A 24,015-nucleotide genomic window follows, 5' to 3' on the forward strand; every position below is an offset into this window, starting at 1 on the left:
AAAATCTTAATATATGCATTGCAAAAATTTAGATATATTATAGTGTAAATATTCATAAATTTGAATAAAATATTAATTTAGCAATTGTTTTTTGTGGCGAGAGGAAGTAAAAAACAAAATGCGATATTTGATATAAAACTATTTAAATTAAATAAGAAAGGTCTATACAGAAATTAATACAACATCATGCCAGCCTTACGACACTAGTATTTCCTATTGTTTTATTAACAGACGTAACATCAGTCAAAGCTTCGCCGCCGTAATAATTATTTTAAAATAAAGGCAACGGTGTTCATTATAGTATAATTTAAAATTTAATAGGATTTTTGAGTATGTAAAAGCTTAAATTTATTGTTAAAAGTTTATTTCCTATTGAGTTTGGGGCTTTGCCGTGGCGAGAATTTCTAAAGCACGTTGAATTTCAACTGGGATTGGAGGTGGTGTGGGGAGGATGCTTCCTTGGGGTTGGTATCCATTCTCATCAGCGATATAGGACAGTTGAATTGTACTGCCGTCTTTACTTTGGTATTGGAAATTTCCTTGAACCTGTAAGGCTTGTTCTTCAGCGCCGATATTTCTGAGAGCACCATTAGCCTCAGCAACTATACCGTTACCGGTTTCATAGAAGTATCTGAAGCTACCGTCTGGTGAAGAGTCGCTGTCTTGACGAAGGATCGGTATGACCTCCTGCTGTCCCTGAGGAGCGGCGAGGGCAACTGCCACAAGTGAAAGGATAATCTGAAATAAACACAAAAAACATTGCAGTGTTATATAAACAACTTTGCTACTACAACTATGTTCACTTGCACGGTCCTTAAAAAGGTTTAAGCAAATAAATATTTAGATTATTTATTGAATGCATTTGATCTCAATATTAGTCTCAACAATAATATTTAAACGCCACTTTTTTCTTAATCACAATCACACTTACAAAGGTTTTCATGTTGTACTAAATTGATGAATGCAATAGACAATGTTGATCTAAGAGTGTTATCGGTATATATACGGTGGTCACCTTGCCGCCTCCACCGTTGGGTGGTATTGCACCATACGCTGCGTCAGAGTAATTCGACAATATTATGAGAGAGCTTACCTATTCATGCGCTTGCGAGATATTTACACATCTTTTTAATATAATTATTTCTCATCTTTTTTTTTTTTGAATAATGTTCTGTTACTAAGATGACTTTACAAACAACTACGTCAAACTGAAATGAATATAATATTGCTAAACTCTAACAAAAGCTTCTATTTGTGCATTCAATTCTATGTGATAAAAAAAAAAAACAAAAATAATAAAATAGCTTTTTTTAATTAAAGTATTACAAAGTAACATTTCGTTAAAAATTCACTATATTTCCATCAGATGTCGATTACATTTAACCACAATAATTTACCTACAACATATTTATTTCTTTATGTATAACTTTATATTATGAGATACTCAAAAAAATGTTATAATGCTATAAAATTCATAATAATAATATAATTATTATTAATAGCTTAGTCACATATTTTCTTCTACAAAACTATTATTCATTCTATATTATTTCATTATTTAAAAAAATATATAACTAAAGTCTTATTTTATTAGTTTCGGTGGGACAATTTTGCATTATTCGATGTGTTAAAATAATGGCAAATATAAGCTAAAACAAAACATTTAATAAACTATAAATACATATATACAAATATATATAAATGGCATTACTCTTCGGCTGAAGTAACAACAATAGTTACAAACCACTTTTGTCTCTAAAACATATTTTAAATAGCGTACTTAATTTTATTTAGTAATTTTGTAAAGGTTACACAAACCGAATTCGAGAATAGACTGCTATTGCATAAAGTTTTAAGACTGGTTGCTTCTGTAAATAAAACATACATACACGTGTAATAAAACTATCTACATCTTATTGATTACCAGTATCATGTGTTGCGTGTGATAGTTCATTAATAAATCAGTTGAAATTATATTATTAAAAACTTTCTTGAAGAAGAAATAAATTTATATTATACTAGTTTTCGTCCGCTGCTTTGCCAGTTGCTTCACACGCGGGTTAGAGGGAGGAGGCAGGTGTTAGATGAAAAATGTCGTCCTTGACCTTCCTTCGGGTCCAAGCTTGCTTCATATTAAAATTAATCAAATCGGTTTAACTGTGATAGGGTAACAGACAGATTGAGTTACATTAACATTAATAAATAATTAATACTATTATGTTCGTCTTTGCAACCAACCGTTCCAACAGCAAAAATGTGGAAAATTTTACCATTAAAATTAATTAGCAATTTTGATTTTGGCAGCTCTTAAATATCCATATTCACTTTAAAAGAGGCTGTTATATTGGAATCACAGACAGAAACTTTAATTTTATTTATTTTTATAGATAAGCCTAAAATAGTGCACGACAAAGATACGTACGTACCTGCGTGACCTTAAGTTCTTATAACTTTTGAAGGTCGTTAATGAAGTAAACACTAAACGGTACCATGGAATAAGTTATAATTATTTACTGATTTACCCCGTTTTGGAGATTACCGGATTACGGACAAACAGGTAGATAGACAGACAAAAAAAAAAGCGGCAGTCATTTTGAAATCAAAGGCACTTCAATTTTATTTGTTTGTATAGATTAATATTAAATATACCTGTCTTAAAATCTTCTATTTTTTTTTAATCTACAATTAACCCATTCCCTGAAGAAGCACGAAAAAAATCCATGCGGATTTATGAATTATAATTTGAGCTATGTATGTCGTAATCGCTAAAAAATATTTTTTATTATTCATGTTTCTTTTAATCATTTCCAAGTTTATATTAATAGTTTTTTGCAATTGAATTATTCTTTAACATTTAATTAATATTATGACTGAAACTGTAAATGGTGAGGTTTTTCAAGTGATTTGACTTGAACAATTCGCTGAGGACAATTTGTAAAAAAGCTTCATAACTTAAAAAAATATTTATATCGTTGTTATAAAATATAATAAATTTGTGTATTTATGTTATCAATTACCCTCTCTATAATATATATACTCGTATAGACATACTTTTTACCTAACTTTATAAAAATAACGTACAGTCATATTCAAGTTACTTCCAATAGCAGTGCTTATAAGTGTTTGCCGCGCTTTAACGCATGTTATTCTTATTTTTTTTTATATTCAACATACATAATAGTTTACATATTCAGATATAGAATATTTGTAAAAACAACCTTTTGTAAGTTTTCATATTATTATGTAAGTTTATAACAAATAGACTCATGACAGATTGAATCTTAGTTGTTTTTATTTTCTGTAATATTAAAGTAATCGTGTTTTTTATTTGAAATAGGTAGATAGACTGGTAAATAGTCACATCCATTATATATAGTCATTGGCACTTTAAGAAATATTAACCAACCTTGGGAATTAAGATTTTATGTCCCTTGTGCCCAATATAGGTGGTAGTAATAACTCCATGTCACATCACCCGAAATATATATTAATATGTTGACTATGTATTGTGTGAGCTATAACTATGGCTAGAATGATTCCAAAGCATCAAGTTACTTTAAGATGACGTGCAAAATGACAGTTTTTTTTAATGATAATTTCTCTCGTAATTATTTTTTCTATAATATAATACTACAATACAATAAAAAGTACTACTTCACTCAACTTCGTACGTGTAAATTTAATGTTCTATCCTGAGATATTAATTAAATAGAGATAAACAAACCAAAATAGATAATAAGCGTTATTACACAAGGCGATCTCTCTATAATTAGCCTTCGTTTACATGAAGCCGCAGTCAAACCTGCAATAATGTGTAAACGTACAATTATTAAACATATAAAAAACTCACCGGTTCCTTGCACATTGTACGTGAAAGCTGCTTAAGCGCAATATTCATAAAATTAAGCCCTAGCAACAACTTCAGTGTCATGTACACGAAACCTTATTATTGATGCTAATACATTTTAGCACACGTTCAACTATTTTTATTATTATTCGTTCTTTCAACACCTTGTAATATTGTCATGTATGTATGTACCAATATTCATAAGAACAGGATATTTTATCGCCGAACTTTCTAGACATTTTGGAAATTAACAATACTCCTCATTCTATTTATAAACTAAAATTTTTTATATGTATTTGCTCAAAGCGACGGTTTTCTCTTCAACTACGTTGACGTAAATATTATAAGAACAACTCGTCACCATTTTAATCACTATCTCCATGCAATATGAGCACGTAATTTTGATCGTATTATTCAAAATAATGATTTTGAACAGAACAGTATTATTATACAATTGCGGCCTCGATTTTTTGTTATTATTTTAACGCCAAAAGCACATCTGGTTTGACAAGATCTAAAATTATTCCTAAGTTCATAATTATGTTGTTAACGGGTTAAGGGCTCATGCGATACGAGGTCATGGCAATCGGCGTCTGGTTCGTAATACTTCCATAGTCGTTTTACTAAATTTAGTGATTAATTATGGTTTTCATTTTGAAGTTACAATGAAAACAACTTATCAGTTAATTTAGTTTAACTTATTATTGCATCAGTGCTACCAACAAATGTAAAAATGATTAATATTGTAATGTCCGGTAAGTAGATTATATAGGAATTTTCCAAAGCGGGGAGTCAAAAAGTGTGTCACAGATATGACTAAATGTTTACATGGGTTCTGCATGAGCGAAAACCAATAAAGAATGCTTACTAATCACCTCATTAACTTAAACGAAATTTAAACATATTATTTCGACATAAACGTATTAATCGCTTATGTTAATATAGTCTCTGTTGTAAAACTAGAGGGTGCCTCGTAGCTTCCCCAAGTAAAATTTTAGCTCGTCCCTTTTGTCTCGTCGTAATTATTATAAAAATTTTTTTTAGAATTTTTCCATCTATTTATGATACTAGTTTCAGCCCGCAACTTCGCCTGCGTGTTTGGGTGGGCAGGTGTTAATGATGATCGGTTGAACATTTAGACGCATTTGTAATATTAGTTAAGATTTCACATTAATTAGTTTACTTTTTTTATTTGTGTTTCATAAGTATCAGTTTTTTATACTATGTATATATTTTATAAGTCTATATTTTTAATAAGTATTATATTACTTATATATAAAGATTTTTTTAATTACATTTAAACTGTAATGATTATTAATTTTAATTATTATTATTGTCTCTAAACGACTATACAATACAAGAGATACTTATACGTTTAATTTCAAATAACTAATTCTAAAAAATTTAATGTATACGTTTTAACTTTTTTACTCAAGTTTCATTGTCATAGTATTTTATTATTAGTGAGCGGACGAAACGGAACAAAAAAACTTTATTTAAAAACCTACGTCATGTTTGCAATAGTTTGTTGACAGAAAATGACTAACCATTTAAAAATATCTCTAATACAAAATGTTATATACGTACGTATGCTCCAACAATGCTCCAACAATGTTATATACGTACGTAATGTAAACACATTCAGTCAGTTAATATTAACTTTGAAATTTACTTAAATTTGATCTTTGAGTATGTCTATAGTTAAATCTTGCAAATGAAAAAGAAAAATATATTAATAACAAATTATTTGATTTAAAAAAAAACCGGATGTGTTTGAAAAACTATAATGTAATTGATACAACATTCTTTACAAGATTGTATTTAACTTAACGTTAGTAAGTCTATAAACTGAATAAAAAGCCAATTCGAACAGAATTTATTAAGCTAAAATTGTGCTTACAATTGATCCTGGCGAAAGAACAAACTAGTGTTCTAATTATTTTTACATTTAGTACAAAGGTTAAGTCAAAATTTATTAAGGATATAATTTAAACTTATAACGAATAACTCTTTTTTGACACTTCAGTAGAATGTTCATTCATCCGCAGTAACATGCGCAAGCGATACCGTGGCGCTCCTCGTTAAGACGGAAAGGGTACCGCTGGTTTTTTAGTGGGTATTTCGGCGAGCCCCACCTACCCCCACCCCACTGTTCCCGTGGGGGAAACGCGTAATGCGTTTTTCCGGCGTAAAAAAAAGAATGTTCACCCATCATCCCTAACAAGGAGATCTTTTATCTTTCGATAACAAACATATGTTACACATAATTTTATATTATCATCAGAATTTTAAGTCGCAATTAATTTTGTTTGCGATCTGTGCATACTTACAACATATTTACATGGTATGGTAAAAACATATTTACAATCAATATATCTTTGTAAATTGTTCAATCAACATCACAATTATTATGATAGAATTCACATTCCAAGTCGGTGCTAACTTTAGGTTTAAGTGACATGATGAACATTAAAAAGATCGTTTCTTTTTTTTGTTTTCAGAAGAAAACAATTATGTAACAGTAAGTACTGTTGTAAGAATATCTACGTATATTCATTAGGCATGATAATAAGTTATAATCGGTAATAAGTTAAAGTTAAGAAACGACATACGATAAATGACGACAAATGTTAAATAACGTACTCGTATAACCGGAAATCTCAATATGTTGTATGTAAGTCGTTAAGACTTCACACGTCTGTCTAACTTTGAACGCATTATGCTGATGTCACTATTTGGATTTGAATGTTAAGTGGCCATACATATTTCGTGAATTAGAAAAATATACTGAAATTTTAAAATGTTGTAATTACGTAATAAAAGTAAATTATATATATTTTTTATATTCGCCGGGAGGGCAAATGACTCTACTCCACCTGATGGTAAGTGGTAGTAGAGTCCAAACGCGACGACGGCCAGTACAGTCGGGAAAAACGTTCTGCACTAGCCGCCTTCGCCTTGCCGGCCCGCAAGATGCCTCTTCACGCCTCGTTTGAAGGAACCCGGGTTGTAAGAGGAGGGGAACACGTGAGCTGGTAAGGAATTCCATTTTTTGGAAGTGCGACAAAGAAAGGAGTTGCCAAATTTCTTTGTTCGCGATGGAATTGATGTCACAGTTAGGCGGTGGCATCGAGAACCAGCTCGCGTGGACTTAAGAAGGAAGGGGGAAGCAGGAATATATATATAATTAATATTAATTATTAATGTCCATTATTTATTGAGCAATTCTTAAATGTTATCTTAATCTTCATTGAGTGGACGCGTAAATAAATTTACACTTATTACAATAATAATATTTTGTTGACCCATAATAGAAAAATAAAAAATTTAACAGCAAACACTTTGTAATGATCAAAGAATAAACTATTAAGCAAAAAAATTATAAAGTTATGTAATTAGTTTTGTAAATTCTAATTTTTGTTAAGCAAATTATGTAACACCCATGCTAATAGACTTACGTTACGTAAAATTAAGAGACAAATGTATTATTAATATTATTATTATGTGATATTTTGAAAATTTAGAATATCTTTGAGGCTTGTCAATATATGTGTACATACATATCTTTAGCAATTTAAGATAATTTGGAATACAAAAAAAGAAAGCAAGAAATACGAGTACATTTACTGGATATTAAAATTGAAATTCGTAGAATACAATTAAGAAAAACGTTTAACTATCAAAAACTTTATTTGGTCTACAAAAATACAAAATATATGTTATAAGTTACTATGGTATGTATTCACTAATTGTAGTGATGGTCATTGTATCAAATTACATGTTTCTAGCTATTTATTTTTTTAAAGCGAGAAACTTGAAACGGTATTTTATTATTCTGCTTGAGGTGGGGCGGTGGCGAGGAAGGCTAGAGAGCGCTGAATAGCCTCTGGTACTGGAGGAGCTGTAGGCAGATGAGCGCCTTGAGGTTGGAAACCGTTCTCATCAGCAATGTAAGTCAACTGAATATTTTGACCATCTTGACTGGGGTATTGGAATTGTCCCGAAACCGCTAAAGTTTCGACGTCACCAACTTTCTTCAATTCTCCTTTTTCATCAGCACTGATACCGTTGCCTGTTTCAAAAGCATACTGGTAAGAGCCGTCACCATTGATCTGGCTGTCCTGACGTACGATGGGAATAGGCTCTGCCGGAGCTTGAGGAGCAGCGAATGCCACTGCGACGAATAGAGCAATGAATGCCTGAAATGAAAGTATAAAATGTACTTTTTATTATTCACATATACAACATTTGCACACTCATATTTTTATCACTTCACTGTCACTTGCACAAATTAGCAACATTCAAAGGAACACTTACAAAAGATTTCATTTTAGAATGATTGGATGTCAATGTATCGAGTGAAGATACTGTAAATAACTGATGCTGTTATGATGTAGTAATTTGAGTATTTATAGTTGGATCTCTGTAACCACCTCCTTGCATTCCTAGTTTCGTCTTTACCGATTTCGCAAAATCTATGAAATAAGTAAACAACAGATGCATTACCTCGAGGCTTGTATGTCATCGTAGTGCCGACGTAACGCCTGTCAACAAACCTAACGGATTGTCATTTGTTCAGTATTGACCTTAGCGCATGCGTGTGTTTACACCCACGGTGTAACACTGTTTTTCACAAGTTTATCACACAATTTATTAGTACGTACTTAGTTACACAAAGCTATTATCATTAATTCATCATCATAAATTTCAACAGCTTAAAGAAACATATTTCTTATGCAGCTCTAATTTAAAGACAATTTGCGTTGTGCATGATTATTACCTTCACGGATTCAAAAAATAAACATTTTAGTCAACCTTGATTCAACTAACGTGAACGAAATCCAACTTAGTTTCATCCAAGTATAATAAGACGATTTTTTATACATGTATATTATGCGTGATTGTGTGAATAATTGTCAAAAATGCTGGGAATTGGAATTTTCTCTTTAATCGTTGATCTGATGTTTCGAATGTTCTTTCAGCCGTTATGTCGCGTGATAAATATAGAATATAAATATTGCTTTTGAACCAATTAAAAAAATATTAATATGTGAGTTCCATTTTCAAATTGGATACATAGATTGCGTTTTGTCAAAAAACGAATCCTGTTTCGACATTAAAAAAGAAATAAACTTTATAAATTACTAAAGTGATAATATTACGGTCGGTATATAAAATTGGTAGTTAATTGTTACCCACACAGTAAATGACCACGAAAACAAATTAATGTATGTCTCCAGCACTCTCCCGTAACTTGCACTTGCATGAGTCTCATCATAGTACAAAACCATAATAAAGAGAAACACAGAAAAAAAACTGTTATATAAACAGTGAATATGATTTAATTTTAAGTCAAGATGGACCTAGTAATTATACTCTTAACACATAGATCATAATATGTTTTGTACAACGCAGTTAAATCATTCGTCCGTCTGAACAGTTATTTAAAACAAAGTTAATTATAGTGTTTAACTATTTAATATATTATAAGGCTATCGTAAAATTAATGTAAAGTAAATACGTATGTCGTAATTTCTTTTTTTATGTACGTTGAAATTTTATAGGTAGACAAATGTGCTCAAATAAAAAGGTCAAGCTCAAAGCTCTACAATCAATTAAATTGTTTATGTTTAGTTTTATATTTATTGTTTATTATTATCTATATCTGGAAAAATATTTGAGCGATCGTAAATGTAGGCGTTTAAAATAACGACAAATTTATTCATACAACTTAGAGTCATCCTTAAAGATGTAGATCTAGTATCGATAGAAACTGTTTTTTAATCTTTATACACGTGATTACAACATAATTTTAGTGTTCCTTAATAAGATTTTACTTTACTCTACTTTTACTTCTACTCTTATTATTGTCGTATTGTTTTCTTTATTTAGTTACTACAAATTAAAAAAAAAAGAAATTTTCTTTAAAAAATAATAATAATTTGACTGATGATTGTGATGGTTTAGTAGATTAGTAGTAGATGGAATTTTTGGTTTAAATTATTGTATCTTAACCAAAGATTGCAGCTGCAAATCTTTAAAGCACCACTGACACCATTGAGAAATTATTTGCTTAGTCTCATGCTTTGCTTGAGGTGAAAAATAAAGGGAAGAAATCTTCATGAACTACCACATGTACACAGATAGTTCAACCCGCATAAAAGCAGCGTGGTGGAGTTAGCTTCAAACCTTCCTCTTAAAAGCCTGTCCCCATGTGTGCGACAATGCAATAATTTAATTTTGTACATCTACGGAACACTATGTGCTTTATTCGACATGAACTTGCCAAATTTATTTATTCTATACAAATCAAAAGTGCACGCATATGTATGTATTGATGTCTACAACATTATGTAACATCATAATAGGTATGATGAATAGGTATTCAGACAACAAAGGATTTCTCTTATATCGGTTATGTAAATGACTATGTATTGTGCACTCAACAGAATGACTTCAGGCGAAATTTGTATTAACTTAGATTTATTGGGAGTGACTGTTACTGAATGATGTGAATGAGCTGACGTAATGTATAGAAATAAATTAGACTATTAATTCATTTATATGCCTATATTAACTAATTTATTATAATATATATTCATTTATATTTATATAAGTCTCTTGTTGCGCCAATAATCTAAATTTAAAGCGGGTGAGTCTGCTAAGCACAACTTATAATATAATAATATTTATTGTTAAGCCTTCTCCAAAGCGTGCTGCATCTTCTGGTATAAATTTTGTGTACATTGTCTTAGTAGTTATTTAGACATTACAAAAAACGTCTACTTGTTCATATGAATATTAATGAATACAACTCTATAACTTAATTTCGCATTAGCCTTAAAATATACAAAAATAAATGTGTTATAATGGATTAAGTTATTTTAACACGTGTAATGCACGTGTTCTTCATTCTAGGCCTTGAACAATCAAAGGCGACATTAGGGCTAGCACAGACTGTATATTAATTGATCAAAATATTTTGTTAGTAACCAAATATAAAAATAAAAACGTCTACGCGATTTTACTTTTCTAGATTAGGTTATAAGTTTGTGTTTTTTTTTGGTATTGCTTTTAAATTATTGTTAATTATATTTTATAATATAAAAGCCGGTACATAATAATATAAAGATCTCACTCTGTTCTTTATCATGCGTTCGTGTTCCAATTTAAATTATTAGTGATTATAAATAAAATAAGACACAATCGCACGAAATTCTCAATTTTATATAGAATAATGTTTTGCAATGCAAGATGACACAATTAAAACATTAAAGTTAATCATCTTCACTAATGAGATTTATCCACAAATTGCATCAAATAACAATAAGAAATGTTTCATAAATTGCAAACGTTAATAATACGACTGCTTATAACCATTGTATTCTGAATCAGGCCCAAATAAGTCATGAAATTTACTTTTAGTATGACAAACATAATCCAGGTACTTAAAACACTTCGTTTTGGCCCAGTAAAAATTATTGGGCTTAGCAGCCCCAGATAAGGAAGTTTAGAATGCTTTAAAAGCCGTGCCTCGGAATGCACGTAAAGCCATCGGTTTCATATTTCGAAGGAGATTTTGCATCCAGAGTGCACACATGTCGTCTGGGTAGGTACCACCCACTCATCAAATATTCTAACACAAAACAGCAGTACTTGGTATTGTTATGTTCCGGTTTGAAGGGTGTGTGAGCCAGTGTAATTACAGGTACAAGGGACATAACATCTTAGTTCCCAAGTTTGGTGGCGCATTAGTGATGTAAGCGATGGTTAACATTTCTTACAATGCCAATGTCTATGGGCGTTGGTGACCACTTACCATCAGGTAGCCTATATGCTCGTCCGCCATCCTATTCTATGTTCATGCACCTTGTCGTTGGCTAGTCCTTCCTAAAGAATAGCCGTTGTTGCCAAATGGGTCAGAAGAACACTGTCACACGTTGTCATGAGTTTGATTCGGCTACAAACTAAAGGGCAAGTATGACACATTAAATAAACTTATGAACTTCATCGAGCATTTACCTTAATGTGATATGATTGATGTGTAATTTGAAGACAAATATAATTGTTTGTGTACTGTTATTGTTTATGAATGATCAATGATATTTCATATTTTGCAATCTATTTTAATTTATAAAATAACGATGTACAAACATAAATATATAAATTAATAGTTTTTACATGAAAATAATATATATACAATAAATAAAAACTAAGCAATTGACCTCAATAGTTAACCACGTTTTATATATTTCTTAATAGCGATATATCGAAAAATATTATAAATGTTAGGCATGAAATATTTTAATGTGATTAATAACCGAGTACCGATGTTTCGTTTCAATCCCCCTACATACGTAACTTCTACAAGGCGAGCAACTTTTTATGCAGCCTAATATTATTTTTCTTTGTGTAATAAAGCTGCGAACACACCTGCAAGCAAATTAAATGGGACCAAGCAAGAAGCAGGAGAGTTCAAAACTAACTCGTTCGACTCGTCCACGCTTATGCGACCAGTAGATCAATATTACCTAAAGCGTCTTTTCTTTTTTATAATAATATGTTACGAGTACATTTAGGAGTATTTTTTATTCTATTAATATTTAGGCTTATTGATTTTTTTGAATGGGACTGAGAAATCAATTTCAAAGATAATATGTAGATATTGAAGATGAAGGTACTGATTAAATTAATTGTGACTAAATAAATTATATATATTATAAAATTGACTTCATGACATTACTAAAACTTATTTTTAAAAGCGAATAAAAAAATATAGCATAAAAACTTTTTTATTAAACTTATTACTAAAAAATGGTAAATTAGGTAATGTGATATAAGCGCCAAAATACAGAGTCATTTAACTTATAAATGTCAAGAACATGAAAATCACCATTGTCGCGTCAATAATATAAACGTATGCTTAAGTAGTGCTCAGGCTTTACAACAGAAACGTAATAAACGTATTAATACAGATTGTCAATAAGAACTGCTTACAGATATTGCTGATTCAACTTATAACTTAGAACCGTGATGTGTGGATCCAAAAATATGGCGTCTCAGCATACACCTCTGCGATAACCATGAAGATATTGAAAGACTGTTTTTTTCCGAAATCTGATTATTAGTTTTAACTATAAATCCTCGTTATGCAAGCTGTTCAACATATCTCATCTCAAATATTTTTATTTTTATACCTTTTATCTCTCACTTATTTACTCATCACATATTCTACTGCAAATCAGCAATACTTAGTACTGTTGTGTTTTGGTTTGAAGGATAAATAAGCCAGTGTAACAATAGGCACAAAGGACCAAAGTACCAAAGGTTGGTAACGCATTGGTGATGTATCTCACGGTAAATTTTTCTTACAGTGCCAATGTATATGGGCGGTGGTGACCATTTACTACCAGATTGCACACTTGCCAGTTTATCTACATATATAAAAAAAAACTTTAAAGCGAATTTTTACAAACATCCGCATAAAACTTTCCCTGACCTCAAGAGTAATTCAAGCGGAGCTAGCAGCTATTGAACAAAGCATGATACGTCAGGTGATAATAGATTTCAGAAAATGTTTTGCAACGTATATTCATCGTAATGGACAATGCTTACAAATATTTTTTTAAAGATATTCGTGACAAATTGTTTTCATACTCATGGATATTATTCACATACACGTAATAAATTCAGAAATAGTTCGTGGACAATTAGATAATCTGACAGAATACATATCTATCTCTATTTGATAGGCTTATAACAAATTCATGTACTTAAAATTCGTTTTAATTAATAATATCTCTGACAAAAAACCAACTTCTAACTGTCTAATAATAGAAAAAAGGTTTTTTAATAAACTCCTTTATTAAAATCTAATATGCACCAGACGATCACTGGCACAAAGCTATCCAAGGGATCCACTGGACCACTTACCGACCTCTCTGTTACAATTACTTCATGATTTAAAAGATGTCGAAAACAACATAATGTTTTCATATATTAATTAGTAAATTGAAATTGGTACTTAAAACTTAAGTTGCGCTATATAAACTTATTTGCCAACCGCTTGTCATAACTAATATATCATAATAATAGTCTTTCGCAAACCATGCTAAATTATATCTCAGCCTATGTTCCAACAAGTTTTTTATGTACGATATTTCAAACATATTTTCATGACAACTGTAAAGTTCACTTTATAATTTTGAACCATCGGAAATATTAAAAGTGTTGACTTATTTTGACAATAAGACAATCGCGCTGCTTACCATTAATTGTAGAGTTTTTACTAATGCTATATTTGGTAACTGTGACATATTTATACGAGAATAAATTAAAAACAAATGAACAAAGCTAAACGCCTGGTAAAAGATATCTAAGTATCTTTGTTGACTGGGTTCCCCTCGGTATTCCTGCATTATAACAAAATAATGTACTTACATTTGGACTTTTGTAAAGCAGAAATAATATACGATTTATAATAAGTCGAATTATTTACGATATAATATGATTAGTGAGCTTTGACTATGTAAAGTTTATGGTGATGGCTAGCAACCTTGACACGCTCAGGAAAGTAAACTAACGGGTCGTTGGGCAACTGAGGTCGTCATGAAAGATTCACGCCTGCGCACACGCAAGTAAGTACACACGCTCGTCTGGCACTTTTTATTTAAAATTCCACAAATATATTAGCTTAATACAAGTCAATTTGTTTCGATATTTTTTGTAAAGGGTAATTGCTAAACTTTTACTTTTCGTTTTGAACGAAAAGCTCACTGTTTCCTTAGTTATTTTACACTTTTATTACTATTACTAAAAATATTTCTTAAGTTAACCTTAGTTGAATTTTTTATTTTCAAAAATTCAAACTTTTATAGCGTAATAAAACATTAATATTACTTGATGGTATTTTAATCGACGTCATTTAAAATATCTCAACAAAATTAAATAAGTTTTATACAGTAATAATAACACTAAATTATAAACTTGCCATTTTTTTAACATTTTTCATATCTTCGAGCCACACTAGCCTCTTACAGCTTTCTTTGTAATATTTTTTTAAATAAGTTTGTATTGATTTTGTTCAGGTGTTTGTGGAGGAAGAGTAGCTAAATGATCGAGGGCCTTTTGAATTTCAACTGGAATCGGTGGAGATGTTGGCAGATGAGAACCTTGAGGCTGGAAACCATTCTCGTCGGCGACATACTGTAGTTGGATTACCTTATGAATTTAAAATAAAAATATATGATCATACATATTCAATATTAATAATATTCTTATAAATTAGGAAAAAGTCTAAAAATATAAACAATACCTAAAACCGTGTAATATGTATTTAAGAAAGCGAAGCGCCTAGGGTTTTGAAGCATTTTATTGCAACAGAAAATGTTGTTTGTAAAATTAAACAGGCGTTTATCATAAAAAACAAAATATTAAATCAATGAACATCAATATTACATTTCAGATATATATGTATACAATATAAACATAACTATTTTTAGATTATTGAAGGCAATAGTATACCTATAATATAGAACATTAATAAAAAAATATAAAAATATTATGTATTCAAATCTTAAAATAATCAATACCTGGCCATCCGGAGCTGTGTATTTGTACTGTCCTTGTGCAATCTGAGCCTCTTGTTCAGGAACACCTAAGTTCTTTGTATAACCAGCCTCTTCAGCGCTAATTCCATTACCAGTTTCATAACTATAAAAAAAAAACACTAAAATAAACATTGTTGAGATTTGTAGCTTTTTAAAATATTTAAGAAATTAGACACTAAATTGGGCACGAATTTTAAATAATAGTTAATGATATATGAAATTGTGTTTGTAATTTTTTCTTCAAGAATATATTAAATGTCAGAAAAACGTTTCGAAAAAAATGTCCTTACACTTTTGCATGAATATGCAACATGTTGTTATATAATGAAATTAACTAGATTTAATAGTGACTTCATCACGGAAGATGCATATATATAAATATTTAAATTTGACTTTGTCATGTCATTTAATCACGACATTTTCTTTTTTTTTGTTTTATGTAGGCCGACGAGCTAATTGAGCACCTGCTAGTAGGTAAGTGTTAGAAGTATATACTAAGTAGTCCTTATAGCGTCAACTATCTTAGATGTTAAGTACCTTGTGCATGTAATTCCACTGACTCATAATCAAAATTGCCAATGAGTGATACACATCCAGAAGGGCCTGAACGAAGCCCTGACAATGCTATAAACATTTATATACTAATATATATTCAAGATATTTAAAAACGTCGTATAATAAAAATTGATAATAATAATTTTGACTCTTGACAAATGACTTGGCAAACAAATAGCGAATAAATTCCAAAACTCATAAAACAAACATAAATATATAATGAAAACAAATTGTCTATGGTGAATGAATTTGTGATGTTTTTGAAACATCATGAATTCACTCTACTTTAAACTAAACGACTCAAACAGTTCCTGAATCAGTTATGATTTCAATTATTGGCATAACTTTCTTATAATACCAATCAGCATGTATTATACTGACTTCCATTTATAAGATCCATCTGGGTTGATGATGTGTTCCTGTCGTATGATTGGGATGGGCTCAGTCGTGTAAAGCTGCTGCTGCTGTTGTTGTTGTTGTTGTTGATAAAAAAATGGCTGTATGCTGCTGACATCCGCAGCTACAGCTGTAGCAGCTAATATCAATATAATCTGAAAATGTTAATTGAAATTACCATTAATTAAAAACTAAGTTTTAAAGTTAGTTATATTATTATTATATATAATCTGGTTTTACAAAGTGAACTAAGAAAGAAATATAAAAATGAAGTGTTTCGGTTTTATATCGAGGAATACTCGACAAGTTTCGAGAAGACTACGGCTCTCATCATCATGGAACAGACACATCCCAACGTCACCAGCGACGTGATTTAATCGCTTCCGTAGTCATAACTAGATATATAACATAAGTGAAACTAGATTCTAATATTATTAACTTATGGTTAATTAAGTTGTTTTTGGTTTTGTTACAAAAATAAAATAACTGTTTTTTTTTAATGCAAAGCTAGGTTTGTAATGTAATGAATTGATTTATTTTAAAAACTTACAAAATATTTCATGTTGAATCCAGTAAAGGTGCAAGTTGAACTTACAAAAAACAAAGTGAGGAATGATGCCCTGTAGATTAACCCCGCGTATTTATACGATTTTTTGTTGCATTACGCACCGGCACAGATTCAAAGTTCATATTTTATGACAGTTCTTGACAAAGGATAAGTACTGCAAGACGTCCCTTATTATGTATGCGGTTACGTGTAGAAACGCACCACTGTCATTAAAATATATGACCGTAAATTACCTACTCTTGACTATGAAACTACGTGTACTTATACTATACTATACTACTTTAGTCAAAAAGTTGTTAAAATTTTAAATATTGATACGAACCGTAACATTTACTAGCACAGTACGGAAGAAAAAATAGCTTGACACGATACTTTTTGTATTATATAAAGGGATCAAACCTTACAAAGCAATTTTCGTTTAAGGAAAAAAAAATCATGGATATATTTTTTTTAATGTTGTAGGCATAATTTCTCTTTCGTTTATTTCAACCCAGTTAAAGTTGGATTCCTACAACATTTTGCATCACGTTTTGATCATATCAGATTACCTGCGAAATGTTTGTAATAGTACACCAGACGCGGTATTTTAAAATTATTACTAAAAATGTGTACGTTATGTGTCAGTGCCTGAATAAAAACACTGTACCTCATAATAAAACTTAAAAAAACGTGATATATAATAAATAATTTACACAAAAATATAGATATCCTCTCTAAAAATATCAAGAATAAAAATGAGACCTTATAAGACAAACAAAACAAATTTTTATCAGTGTACATACCATTCTTAATTTAAATAAGCAGACAAAGTAAAAAATAAACATAGCATGGAAGTATAAACCTTCTAATACATCCAACCGCATATTTGCTAAAATGTCAAAAGTCATCTATTTTGTTTTATTAAGAAACAGCATAAATAAGGTCTTGGCTATCGAAAAATAAAAAACATCGTTTATCAGCTTCGATTTAAAATATAAATACTTAAACCGCCGCGTGTCCTTATACTGTTTTATTACTCATATCTCTTTCTTTTTTTTTAATGTTTATATTTGAAGATCTCGGATATGACAACGAAGCGTGTAGATTATGAAAGAGATTTTTTCGAATTTAGCCTTAACTCGTAGGTGCATCAGTACAGGCATCTGTGAAAACCTGTTACAAGAATGTATGACACACTTCAACAAGGTTTTTTAAAATAAAAATTTATTGATCTTGCTTCATCGAGCTGTCATACATAATAATAAAATATTATCCTTTAACGGGTATTCACTTTTATCTTGATACGATAAAAAAATCTGTACCAATAATTGATATCAAATTAAATAAACAAAAGATTATCGACAATGACTGGCCTTTATATACAACATTATATATTGCAATCACGTTATACATACTTTATGTAAAAAATATTCTTGTAAAGAAAATCTAATATTATTATGAATACGAAGTATATTTGCAAATCGACCACGGACATGGTGAGTGGTCCACTCCACCCAAAACATTTGTAATGTAGAACATTTGTAATGAAGCACCTTAGATCTTGTGGATTGAAGAATGGCTTACATCCCCAAGATTTAAGTTGTTTCACAGGATCACTGACGATCAGCTTGAAGCCCTCGTGAGCCACACAGAATACTCTACAATTAGTATACTAAAATAGCGTCGGGTTTTAAAACTTAAAGACTATCAATATATCGTTTGTCCTATTATTGTTCTTAATAATATATAACATAAACAAAAATAGTTTTACAAATTAAAGCTTATCTTTTTAAGAGATTTATTCCAGCTACCATAGTGTAAATTAAATGAACGTGTAATTAGGCAAAATAATAAATTATATATATTACAAGCATAGGAAAAATAAACACTACCCCATTTAACATATAAAAATATTTTACATACACCGAGAAACCGACCATAGCGGGAGGATATGCCCTTTTTTTCTGTAAAAGTATTTCTAGAATTAAGCCAAAAACCATTCAAATTTCCAATATTTTGTCTACAACCAAAACATGACTGTTTCAATAATCACTCCCAATCAATTGTGTATAAGGAAAATTTAAAAGCCATTATTATAAACATATAATTCCAATTTGTTCGTTATATTCTTAATTCTTAATTATGTATACAAACAACAAATAAAAATACTCCAAAGAAGGTAAGCAATTTTGTAAGTCCGGGTAATTTTGTGCCATGGCGAAATAAAGATGCAATTACTGAGAAAAGAAAACATTATTTAACATTTTTTACTTATATATTTTATTATTACACTTTCATTATCAATAAAGGAATTATCAAGGGAGGCCAATTTTCCACTGAAATTAAGAAAACAAAATAAATACAATTTTAATTCTACACTTATACTTTTTCCTTCTGATCTTCGTCCTTAACGAGATTATTATTCAATTCAGCTCTGTACGGGTTAAAGATATTATGTCATTGCTCATAAGGGTATCTGGGATCATATGGTTTGAATGTGTTGTATTGTCCAACAACACGGTTGCGGTTATAAGGGTCGTACAGGGTAGAGCGAGGGTCGTAAATTTGGGATCCCTTCACTCCGTCAAGCAATGGCGCCGGTAAAACAACCCTTCCATCAGATGATATATGGATGCCAGCAGGTCTAAACCCTAAAACAACATGGTTATAAATTTTATCTGAATATAATGGTATATTTTTATCTCATGACGTCAGGACCTCTTCTGTCTGAAAGTCTGTCAAATCCAGGGTCGGGATTATAAAAGTTTTTTAGGTTTCTGTCAAGAAGTTTTTAGCATAATAGATCTCTTGCCTCGAAAAACTCGTAAAGCCTTCAGTGCTACAACGGAAGTCTCGTATGAATTGTGAGTGTGTGATGGCGCATTATGATATGGCCGGCACAGTCAGTTAGTCTTTGTTGGATTTAGCCACCGTGGCCGGAATCGGTCATGAGGACATTATTTTATAGCTCGCGTTATATACCAGTTTTTACTTAATAGATAATCTTTGAAAGAGTAGTATTAAAAAATATCATACCGTGTGCCTGTGCGTGTGCATTTGCATGTGCGTGTAAGTATGCGTGTGCGTGCTTATGTCACATACTTTAATATTTAGTATAAAAATCATCTTACCATTTTCATCGGCAACATAGCTAACTTGAATAGGCGTGCCTTCAGGAGATACGTAGGCGAAACTGCCTTCCTTAACCTGATGAGTGATTTTATTTAAACAAAAAATAAACCCGATAATAATGTTTTCTCACGTTGTTACTGTATTTGAAAAACCTACAATATTTATTATATTGTAGGTTTCGAAGTCGAAGTAGTGTAGTCGAAGAGTCGAGGCTTAGAAAACGAAATTAGGAACTTATTCACTTAGAATCCGCCGATAAACGCTTAAAAAAGACTTAACTTAGAGGACAACTATAACCCCAATCCGATTATGAAGATAATTACTGCAAATAAAGTTTCGGATTGTCGATATGACTAAAACTTTTAAGCGACAATTTTTTTTTCAAACTATTGAAATTATTTTTATTACTATTTTAAATAATAAAAAATATTTATTATATACATTATTTCAGAAAACTGTTATATTTTGGTTTTTCTATAAATTCTGTTTTGGATGTGGTTAGTAAACAACGCTGTATCCTTCTTCTTTCGAATGTCAAATCAATGATAACAGAAAGAATGAAGTCAGTGTTTAACTTAAAACATAAAGTTGCTAATCGTTTTCTTGAATAGGTTTTTACTAATACAACATTTAATATTGTATTAATTTTATAAATACTAGCCTGAGTTCCGTGAGGAGCACCCGTATTGTCAATGAAAGTATCCTTCAAAAACCCGTTCTCTTGAGCTTTTATACCGTTGCCCGTTGAATAACTGAAATCATAATTGACCAATATTTTTTGGTTTTGTATATTACTTTAAAATAAATCAGTTTTACAAATAAGTAGAAATGCAACTGGCTATTTTTTTGTAACAACTACCGGTATTCTAAACAAACACCAATTGAGTGCAAGCCTACATTTTTAATACAAACCAAGACAAACAAAATGGCGTTGGTTTTAGTGACAGGACAGTAATGTCTACATATTTATGGGAAATTTAATTAATTACTTTTAAATTAATACTAAAAATAAAGATGCGATGGCTAACATATAAACAGATAAACCGGCGGAACTCGAAACTTTAATTAAGGACGTAATGTCATCTACATTTTTCAAATTTTAAAATGATATAGTATAATAATAATAAGAATTAAATTAACTTTTTGATTTGCAATTGAAATGATTGTCCATCATTCTAAGGGAACTTGTTCCAGCTCCTGTATTTTACTATTGAAATTAGGTACCAGGCTCGAAAAATGCTTCGTATAATTTAAGTGTATCTCTGTAAATGCCTGATACATATTCGAATGTTCGACAATAAAGAAGTTTTTTTTTTCATAAAATTGTATACAGTACTTACCGTCTTTAATAAAAACCTTTAAAAAAACTTAATTAAAAAGAACAATCGTCTCAGTTTTATCTAGTTTTTTGTGAGTTGTGCAAAAAACTATATGTATGTATGTAACATAAGTTTTATATAAAGACAACATAAATTTATTTATATTCGAATAAGTTTTTAACATAATACGTGTAACTTTTATTGTTTTATGTTTTTTTTTTCTTAATACATAAAATATATAATATATTTATTTATTACAATAAATAATATATTTATGCCAACGGTTGAATTTAATCAAAACAAGTTTTATTTAACGACAAAAATAAAATAATTTCTATACGAGGATTGCTTTAATTATTGTTCACAATAACAAAGTCGTGCGCATACTATTATGTATAATACAAAATTAAAACGCTGAATATATTTGTTTTCCTACGTTTTTTTTTTTAATTTAAAACTACCGTACAAAAATAGTCATATTGCCGAACAGAACAACTTTGACTACAATTAATTTGTATATTTTGTAAAATTTATTCATAAATATAAGGAAATACATACCCAAATGAATAGCTTCCACCAATTCCTTGATTGCTTGAGTAACTCAAAATGGGAACTCGAGTCTTTTCGAAGTTATAATTAGGGTTGTATCCAGCTGCAACTGGATTGCGATTAGCAAAATATGGATTAAAAGGCGCAGATACTCCTGGCTCAATATATGGTCCATCTCCACGGACTTTACATATTACAAAAACTAGTCCCCAAATACCAACAAAGAGATTCATCTGAAAGAAAGAAGTTACAGAAGCAACAAAATTGAATTCAGTGCAACGTAAATAAATTACTTAATATCGATCAATATTAGTAATAAGAACCAATGATAATAAACAGAAGTACTAATTTTAACATTCACGTCTAGTTTCGGAAGCAAAGAACTAACAAGTTCTGCAGTAATATACCTAATTACTAACACTAATTCTATAATTACTATTAATACATTTATTAAGTATACATTTATTTACCTTACTATATTATTAGACTAACTACACTTAATGTACTCACTTTGATACTGTTAGCGTGGGATTCGAATGAACCATTTATAGGCAGGGTTGCTCAGTAACTAATATTTGTTGTTTAATCCATCACTCCTCAAACATGAGGTTTACACACGCCCCTATTATCTACCTATTGTAGTTTACCGCATTATACTCGAATTAACCAACGATCGCGGCAAAAAGAGAACATTTCGATGATTTAACTAGTAAACTACAATGACGTAAGTACATGCTTCACGTAATCCAACTAAATAAAGTATAGACTACGAAAAATTCCACAATTAACTAATTTAAATCAAGCAACTTAATTACAAATTTATGCGAACTATTTTTGCATGTACCAAAAAATTTAAGCAGACGTTTTTTGTAATGCCTTATTGAAAAAAAATTGCTAAATAAATATACATAAAACTAAAACAGACCAGAAGGTACAGCTCGCTTCGGAGAAAACTTATATAATAATATTATATATATATATATATAGTTTAAGAAGCTGCGCTTCTTAGTTTCACGCGCTTAAAAATATTGACGTTATAAGCCTGAATTCCAAATTCTTTGAATTTATTAATAAGAAAAGCGTGAGAGTAAATCAATCATTGTGGTGTAGATATATAACGTCAAAGTCGTATTACAAGAAGGTCTCCGGAATAAATGCAAATAGCGAATAAGGCAGAAGAAAGAATAGTAGGAATGTGTGAGGAATGACATCTGTAAGGTAAAGGATAGTTGCAAGTATTTTTACTTTTTCTTATTATTTTAATAATACTTAATATACTGGTGGCAGGGCTTTGTGCAAGCTCGTCTGGGTAGGTACCACCCATTCATCATATATTCTACCGCAAAACAGCAATACTTGATATTGTTGTGTTCCGGTTTGAAGGGTGAGTGAGCCAGTGTAATTACAGGCACAAGGGACATAAAATCTTAGTTCCCAAGGTTGGTGGCGCATTGGCTATAAGCGATGGTTGACATTTCTTACAATGCCAATGTCTAAGGGCGTTTGGTGACCACTTACCATCAGGTGGCCCATATGCTCGTCCACCTTCTTATTCTATAAAATAATAATAATGAGTTGCATGATATCACGATTGCTCATGAGCAGGCGGTGGCATTAAGATTGAAGTAATTGGGTCATTATGTCATTTCTATTTGGGCATAAAAATTAGTTATTTTTTTGATACCTCCATATCAGTTTACAGCAAAATGGATTAACAGACGTTGCTATAGACCTTCTTCGATTGTCGATTGTCGAAGATTTAAAAAATATATTGATTATTTTTTATCGAAACAATTATTGGTAAAACAAAAAGTATATAAGAGATAAACGGGAAGCATTCATTATTCTCTTTAAAAAAGTTCAAACAATTCATTAACTTCGCTTCTAACAATAACGATAATAATCTAATTGTCAATTAACATCCAAAATCTAGTAGCCCTTATTTATTGACTATAACTTAGCTGTAGAAAAAAATATATATCATGTAGCTTAAAATAAGTTCAACGTATGCGTTTTTAAACTACTGTCAGAACAGACGAATTGAATACCAAACAGTGTAGT

The 24,015-nt window shown here is 30.4% G+C and overlaps 2 protein-coding genes and 1 pseudogene across 2 annotated transcripts; all 3 read right to left on the minus strand.

Moving 5' to 3' along the window:
• Window positions 1–369: 369 nt before the first annotated feature.
• Window positions 370–957, minus strand: LOC126768376 (larval cuticle protein LCP-17-like). The gene is made up of 2 exons (XM_050486402.1): window positions 932–957; window positions 370–738 (listed from the first exon to the last, which is right to left on the minus strand). The coding sequence occupies exons 1-2, from the start codon at window positions 941–943 to the stop codon at window positions 370–372; spliced, it is 381 nt and encodes a 126-aa protein (XP_050342359.1). The 5' UTR covers window positions 944–957.
• A 6,587-nt stretch (window positions 958–7,544) lies between these two features.
• Window positions 7,545–8,334, minus strand: LOC126768314 (endocuticle structural glycoprotein SgAbd-8-like). The gene is made up of 2 exons (XM_050486331.1): window positions 8,165–8,334; window positions 7,545–8,046 (listed from the first exon to the last, which is right to left on the minus strand). The coding sequence occupies exons 1-2, from the start codon at window positions 8,174–8,176 to the stop codon at window positions 7,678–7,680; spliced, it is 381 nt and encodes a 126-aa protein (XP_050342288.1). The 5' UTR covers window positions 8,177–8,334; the 3' UTR covers window positions 7,545–7,677.
• Window positions 8,335–14,771: 6,437 nt separating this feature from the next.
• On the minus strand, window positions 14,772–23,644 carry LOC126768377 (uncharacterized; annotated as a pseudogene).
• Window positions 23,645–24,015: the final 371 nt, after the last annotated feature.

The sequence above is a fragment of the Nymphalis io genome, chromosome 5, assembly GCF_905147045.1.
Source record: "Nymphalis io chromosome 5, ilAglIoxx1.1, whole genome shotgun sequence".
Lineage (NCBI taxonomy): Eukaryota > Metazoa > Arthropoda > Insecta > Lepidoptera > Nymphalidae > Nymphalis > Nymphalis io.